Source organism: Clupea harengus, chromosome 6 (genome assembly GCF_900700415.2).
Source record: "Clupea harengus chromosome 6, Ch_v2.0.2, whole genome shotgun sequence".
NCBI classification, from domain to species: Eukaryota; Metazoa; Chordata; class Actinopteri; order Clupeiformes; family Clupeidae; genus Clupea; species Clupea harengus.
Genome location: NC_045157.1, coordinates 13107522 through 13115698, shown reverse-complemented (window position 1 = coordinate 13115698; position 8177 = coordinate 13107522). Strand labels below are relative to the sequence as shown.

General features: G+C 44.1%; 1 protein-coding gene across 1 annotated transcript in view; it reads right to left on the bottom strand.

Annotated features, from left to right (window-relative positions):
- Window positions 1-122: 122 nt before the first annotated feature.
- adamtsl5 (ADAMTS like 5) overlaps window positions 123-8177 on the bottom strand; it is a 32848-nt gene continuing 24793 nt past the window's right edge. Inside the window, exons 9-14 of the mRNA XM_031569054.2 lie at window positions 7979-8065; window positions 6440-6603; window positions 5941-6160; window positions 4408-4548; window positions 4125-4196; window positions 123-3889 (exon numbers count right to left, since the gene is read on the bottom strand). Of these exons, the coding sequence (XP_031424914.1) occupies window positions 3549-3889; window positions 4125-4196; window positions 4408-4548; window positions 5941-6160; window positions 6440-6603; window positions 7979-8065 (1025 nt within the window). The 3' untranslated portion in view covers window positions 123-3548. The remainder of the gene's footprint in view (window positions 3890-4124; window positions 4197-4407; window positions 4549-5940; window positions 6161-6439; window positions 6604-7978; window positions 8066-8177) is intronic.

The window sequence follows — 8177 nt, the reverse complement described above, 5'->3', positions numbered from 1 at the left end:
CCTTCCACTCCGCAACATAACAGTTTTTCCCTGCTTGTTCCTGTTAGAGAACCCTGTTTTAGAGCTGAGTAAAATGATCTGCTTAGAACCCAGTTGGTTCCCAAATTTACCAAAGGGTTATCTTTGTGTGACAGATGAATTTATTCAGCGTTGCTTTGCTCATGAAGAACATAAGAAACATTTCAAACTGCTCAGGTGCATTGGTATAGGCTGACGTTTTAAATTGTTTTTTGTTGCTGTTTTGTCTATTATAGTTGGTCAGGTGAATTTTGCTATTTGATTATTTATATGTATGTATTAACTACATGTTCATAGTAGCACAGTTTATGTCATTGTGATGAAGGATTTACATGTTATTTTTGTAAATACATTTCTAACAAAATACACAATGCTTGACTTTTCACGTTCTTTGCCAGTGAAGTTAGGAAGAAGCAACATATTGCGTACACTTCAAAGACTAATTCTTAAAGGGACAGTATGTAGGATCTAGTGGCATCTAGTGGTGAGGCTGCAGATTGCAATCAACTGAATACTTGTGTAGGAAAAGCTACAGTGGCTGTCAGGTGCCATACAAATATGAAAGGACCTCTCTGGTGCCAGTGCTCATTTGTCCGCTCTGGGCTACTGTAGAAACATGGCAGCGCAACATGGCGGCCTCCGTGGAAGAGGGCCCGCACCCTATGTAGACATCAAGGGCTTATTCTTAGCCAACGAAATCACAACGATTTATAGTTGCAGGTGATTATACACTAATGAAAACATAATTATGAAAACTATATTCCAGTTCTGGTAATAGATCACCCCTAAATGCTCCACACGGAACCTTTAAGATGTGACCAGCCCTAGAGTCATGGGCGTAGACTAAATAGATCATTAACCAGTACAGGTAGGTCTTTGAGCCAGTGGATATCACTTAAAGTTGCTTGAGAATAACCAAGGGGTTCGATGGGGATGGTAAGATGTATAACAACAGTTAACTTAAGTTTTCCAAATTTCCTCTTAATCTTCATTCAACAAAACCTGACATGAACTGTCTGTAGTATCAGTGTTTCAACTATGACACAATTTTTGCTGCTTAAAATGCTGTAGTTTAAGCACTTCGTTACAGACAGGAAATGTATAATTACATGAGATATCAGCATGACCTATATGAGTATAATGCAAAAAAAAAAACTGCTTATGAAAAGCATGAATTTTGAGTTTTAATACATCGTATACGACATCTTGATCTGAATTTGTGGGAGGCTTGCATCTGGCTCCGTCTAGCCAAACCCCATTGTTTTTTTGTGTGTCTTAAACCCTTAAGTCTTTAATTAGGGCTGTGCGGTGTCAAAGGTCATCTTGAGAGAACGTAAACACGCCCACAGACATGATTTCCAGGAAAGATGAGCTTCCTTGTAAGTCTTTCTGTTATGTTCTCTTAAAGACTCTCCTGCAAAAGACATTAACCCAAAACCCTGCAAATCAACTGAGATAAAGGAACTCGTGACACACGTGCTGGAGGCACAGTGCCCTGACAGACATGATGCAAAAGCAGAGTCTCTTTGTGAGAAGACACTGTATTATGTAATGTGTCTCATTATCAGTAATTATCATATCAACACACATGAACAATAATGGAAGCAATTACAATACACAGAGAGATACAACTTTCAGTCACAAACAATCAAATAGAGACGATTACCGCTTTCCAAAGCACTACTGGCATCTGCATAACCTGGAGCTGGGAAAGGCCTTGGAGATATACAAAGGTCTTGAGTATTAAAATTGAGTAAAACTTTGAACCAAATAGATGGCACAATGGAGACACAAGAATACCACAGTCTTTTCAATCAGAACAGGCTTAGAAGCATTGAGTTGGAGGTTAGCTTTGGGATGGAGACAGCGTCCTCAGAAACACAGGACACACACAATACAGGCTGCCAACACTGACCAGAAGATCAAAGCAGTGTTAAATCATGCAACAAGCAGGTACTGTCACACAGGTTGGGTAAAAATATAAAATTATTATATATGCCATAACATATGGAGGAATAACTGAACAAAAATAACTTAAAATACCTTTTTTAACATGAGCAATGCAGTGTTTGATAAAATGAAATGTCAATATAAAAAAAATACAATATCAAAAGACAAATATATATATGATTTCTAAATATTCCGTTGGCACATAAATAAAACAAAACAACACAATGCAAAGATGGCGAGAGAAGCAAAACACGATTTCAGGGTTTCGCCATCCTCCTTCTCTCCCTATCTCACCGTCAGTGGGTTTTTTTTTTTTTTTAAGATTTGTTTTTGGGCTTTTATGCCTTTAATTGATAGATCAGTGAAGATTGGGACAGGAAATGAGAGGGAGAAGAGGTGGAGAGTGGACAAGAGTAATGACCTTGGGCCGGATTCGAACCCGTGTCTTCCATGGGCGTCAAGCCCGAATGTGTTAACATGTTCAGTCTAGAACCATCCCAGATACTCACTGAAACCAGAAATGACGAAATTACAAACCTGACAGATAACTGATGGTGGGTTTCGTTTTTGTAGAGCAGACATGGATATATGCTCGCATGACTATGGATGCGTCCTTGGAGCTCTTGCACACTGATTGGCCAGATACAGGTATAAAGTGGTCATAAATATTTTCAATTCAACTCCTCATTGCCCACTTTCTTGTCTCTTTGGTTTACAACATTTTAAAGGTGAATCCAAACCTCCACCTAAAGTGCTTCACTTTTTTTTGTTAATGAGTACAAACAAACAAACAAATATCTCCTCTATAGTCTACAGTCTCTACAGCTCTCCCAGTGTCCCCTGTGTCTCCTTGCACTGCCCATGACTGGGCCTCTTTCCAACAGGAACACTAGTGGTTCCTCTCGCCATCCTTGAGGTCAGGCTTAGAGCGAAAAAGCAGGGTCTGTCTCATCTTCTGGGTTCTGTCACGCCTCACCGCCGTGACCTGCTCTGCCTTCGGGGAGCAGTAATGAGGACATGGCACGGTCGGAATACATTAAACATTAAACAAAAAGCGAGAGGACGGAGAGGTTGGACTCAAGGCCGTAGCGAAGGTTCACTTTTTTCCTGTTTGGAGCATTTTTTCGTGATCAGAAATGTCTTGATTTAAAAGGCCATTTGTCTCTGCAGTCACGGCTGGAGTTTTTTTGCACAGAGCTTTTAGATGCTAGTAGCACATCTGAGGTGGGAGCAGAGGGAAGGGCCAAGGGCTGGAGGCTGAACCCCACAGGACAGGCTGCAGGGAGGAATTAGTCATACTGTTACAGGAAGGATGCAAGGGTCAGTAAATCCACCTGGGACAACAGCTGTACTGGGGGAAATATCTGCAGCTGGTTGGGATTTTGTGACCATGATGCCCACTCTGTCTTAACCCCCCCAGTTTTAATGGACATGGCAAAAGACAGGGTAGTGGAAATGTAAGAAGATGTAATCCTCCTCCTCTCTCTCTCTCTTTCTCTTTCCCTCTCTCTCTTTCTCTCTCTCTCTCTCTCTCGCTCTCTCTCTCATCTTGTGTCTCATCTTCCATCTCCATGCTCCCTCTATCCTCTGTGGTAGTGGCGTGTTGTTGGTGGCGGCCCCCTGTTGGAGCATAGCTGCTCCAGGGGCTTGAGCAGGCTGTGCTCGCGCGGGCGGTAGGGCTGGACGTAGCTGTCCTCGTCCAGCAGGATGCGGTCCAGCGTGCGCTCGTGGTTGACGTGCCGCCGCACCATCAGCACGTACTGGCGCCCTTTCTCCAGCGCCGGGCAGTCGCACACGTTGGGCACCCACAGGAACTCGCGGTGCTCCAGCCGGTACCGGTTCCGGTAGGTGTGGATCACCTGGACGTCGTAGCGCGTCTCCTCACCGCGGTAACGCTTCTCAAGGATCTGGGCACGGAACACTGGACCAGCAGAACAACATTAGAACAGAGACACTACTGCACATCTAAATGTAATAAGTGTATCATGACTGTATACATTCTGACATAATTAATCTAACTGTTATGTCTACCATGATGGTTATACCACCAGCACATGGTACTTATCCACTAAATGTAGTTTTTTTTTTATTAAAACATTTTGTAATTTAGGAAATGTGTATTGGTTATTTTAACAAATCATTAAAGATGGACTCACCAAAGTCTTTCTCACAATACTGCCTCTGCCTCTCGGATCGACTTCGCACTCGCCTACACTTCCCACAATGCCCTGCAAGGATCAGACCAAATGAACAATTTACCCCACACTCAATACAAAAAACACAATCTGCTTTATTTTACTTTGTACTGTGCAGTCATTTATAACAGCGATACAGGTAAAGTGCATGTGCGTAATGTGTGTGTGTGTAAGTGTGTGTGTGTGTGTGTGTGTGTGTGTGTGTGTGTGTGTGTGTGTGTGTGTGTGTGTGTGTGTGTGGTACCTCGCCGGGGTTCCTCAGGCAGGTGGTTGTGATTAGGCTCATACTGATGAAGTTGATGATGAGGATGATGACGTCGAGGAGGAGGATGGTAAGGCTGATGCTGCAGGTAAGGGGGGTTCACCTCTCTACCCCCCACTGGTGCTAAAATACACACACACACACACACACACACACACACACACACACACACACACACACACACACACACACACACACACACACACACACACACACACACACACACACACACACACACACACACAGACAAACAGTACAATACAATGAGGACATTTTGGAATAGGACCTTAAGCAACCCTGACTGAGCTCATCAGGGCTTTCTGATTGGTTCATGAGCTGAATCAGAGTTGCTTCCCCCATCCTCTGAGTGAATGTCCAATCAGAACACAGCATAGCTGTCCAGATATCAGTGTGCTCAGTAGAACCCCCTTCATTGCTACTGATGCTGCACAAGTAAGAACATCATACCTGTGTGGAGGAGCATTCCTGTGTGGAGGTGCATATCTTTCTAAATTACATTTGAAATAATGACCAAAGAGGGAACTACTGATGTTTTGCACCTGCCTAAACAGATGAGCTTTGCTCTTCATTTATATAGACATTTATTTTCAATGAAAAATTAATGTTGCCTTAAAAGTGCTTTAAACCCAAATATGTTATCAAATGTTCAAACAAAAGAGTTCAAACAAATGCTGGGCTGGGTTCCTTAGTCCCAGCGCTCACCAGGTGTGCTACAGGGGCTGATGGGACATGTATCTGTCTGCCAGCCAATCATAGCCCAGGCCACTGACCTCATGTGTCGGGCACGAAACTGAACTTCCTCTGCTAAGCTGCCTGACGTGCGGCCAACACGCCCTCAAACACACCTCACGTAAGCGCCCAGGTAATGATTAAGAGCAGCATAGAGAAGGAGCTTTGATGGCCAACGGACAGAAACTAAGATAACGTCATATAACATGAAACAGATGAAAGCTGCTGGGCCCAGCCTCTGGGTTACAGTAAGACAATGCTATCTGTAGTCAGTTGTGTGTGTGTGTGTGTGTGTGTGTGTGTGTGTGTGTGTGTGTGTGTGTGTGTGTGTGTGTGTGTGTGTGTGTGTGTGTGTGTGTGTGTGTGTGTGTGTGTGTGTGTGTGTGTGTGTGTGGGCCAAAGGGTGTGAAAGGTTACTCAGCATTCACTTGCCCTCACTTGATGTCAGTAAAACATGTTCAGCCATGACTAATGAGGCAGTTGGAGCAGTGAAGATTCTACCCCCTGACGTGGAGCTAAAAATATCTTTCTGTGTGAACTGTACATATGCAAAGATAACAGCGTGTGTGTGTGTCTGTTTGTGTCTGTTTGTGTGTGTGTGTGTGTGTGTGTGTGTGTGTGTGTGTGTGTGTGTGTGTGTGTGTGTGTGTGTGTGTGTGTGTGTGTGTGTGTGTGTGTGTGTGCTGAGATTTCCATCATGCTGTCTGTCATTGCTCTTGGCCGCCCAAGGTCGGGATGGGACAAAAACACTTTAGAGAAGTTTACCCCGGTACGGCCGTGTGACCACTTGAGGTCTGGTGGTGGTGGTGGTGGTGGTAGTTGTTGTGGTAACTGTGGTGGTGCTGGGAGTCGGAGGATTCCAGGGTGGAAAGCCAGCATGGTGGGGCTGCCGCAAAGGACTACGTATCCCATGATACAGTGCGTAGCGGTCAGGTGGAAGCCAGTACTCATACTCAATCCCGTTGTTCTTATCAGTGGATAATACCTGCACATATTTGAGGCACAATTCCAACCTTGTAACCAATCACTCACCTCAGAGTAAATGTAATTACCAATATGTATCATTTATCATGTATGAGACATGAGACTGGAATTGACATCTCAAAAAGACCAGAAAGAGAGAGAGAGAGAGAGAGAGAGAGAGAGAGAGAGAGAGAGAGAGAGAAGAGAGAGAGAGAGAGATAGAGAGAGAGACCAGAGAGAGAGAGATACCCTAGACATGTTTGAATGTGAATGTGTCTGTGGGGTGTCTATGTACCCTTACCATAATGTGTAAGTCTTCCTTCGTCGGCCCTGGGACCTCAAAGCTTTCCCATGTGTCGGCGGACCGTCGGTAGAGCAGTTTGGTGCCGGCCACGCTGTACTCTCCCGGCATATTGATCTTCCAGTTGCCGTTGATGACAAACTGCGAACGGCCATTTTGGAGAGCTGAAGAAGACATGAAGTGAGGTTTATCAGTTCATCTTGTACTTAACTGTGCCTGCAGTGTTTCCCTCTTCCTCAAACCTTTATTGTTTAGATTGCCATGTCCTATCCATATATATAAGACCTGCAAAGCTATACCAGTCAAGACATGCTAGAACACATAAGGCACAGCTACAAGACAACAACACAACACAAACGTAAGATTTAGAAGGAGATTTACATGGAAAAGCATGCATGGGTTTGTATGCATGAATGCCTTTGTACATACCATTCGTGTGTCGTGAACTGTGTATATCCAGCTTTCAAATTCTTCAAGTCAAACAAGAAACCAACCCCACACACAGTGAGATATTTTTTTCAGTATGATCAGCACATAAAACTTACTGTGGCTTTGTCAAACGAGCCTCAATCTGAATAATTAATAAATAATAATTCTTCCTCTTGGTTAAATAACTGAACTGAATTGTCAGGTGGGATTTGGACCAGAACTCCCAGGTCACACCTATCAGAGGGCATCCTGGCAGGTGCTGCCCGCCACATTGTTTCCCACATCCCAAGAGTGCATTAGCCTTCCCGCTGTGGGATTTCTGTTCTCTCCATTTGCATGTTTTCGTGTATTGTTTTGTTTTTTTCAGAGCCAGGAAGTTGTGTTCTTTTTGTTTGTTTAGTTTTTTTGCAGTGAAATGTTTTGAAAATAAAATGACCTTGGGGAGGTTTCTCTGCCCAAGTTATCCGTGTGCACAGTGTCTCTACCTCACTTGCACACTTGCAGACACACACACACACACACACACACACACACACACACACACACACACACACACACACACACACACACACACACACAGACACACACACAACTTACACACTTGCAAACAAACTCATTACCACCCACCACCTGTATACACGCACTGTCACACAGAGAAACCTAGTCACAAACCCGCACACAGAAATGCTCCTACTATTACTAACAGACACACACACACACACACACACACACACACACACACACACACACACACACACACACACACACACACACACACACAGAACTTTTCATACAAGGACAAGGTGGTAAAATAACGCTCGAAATCAGCAAACATTTGCCCTTGTTCTGTTCTCTTTCTCCGATTGACACAATGTCAACTATGATGCAATCTGATCTACTGAACAACATTTTTCTCAGGAGAAATGTATTATTCAGGAGAAACGTATCTCAAGCACAGTCCCTCCACGGGTTCAGTCGTGAAGCATATTTCCTGTGTTGGGTGAGTCACTTTCCCATTGTTTGGAACTGCTGAATAATTCAGCAGAAAGCAGAACCCTGACAGGTGTTTGGTTCCCCATGCTGGCAAAGGAGAACTGTGGGTGCAGTTACCCAGATAGTTCCTGCTGTTGTCCGTCACCCTGATGTACGTGGCGCCAGCCGGGATCATGGTGACCTCATTGTACCCGAACGGCCCATCTGAAAAAAGATAGAGAGTGAGAGAGAGAGATGAGGAGAGTGAAAGAGATAGAGAGACAGAGACATGTGTGCAATGACAATCACCGCACACAAACTGCTGTTTTAACAAACA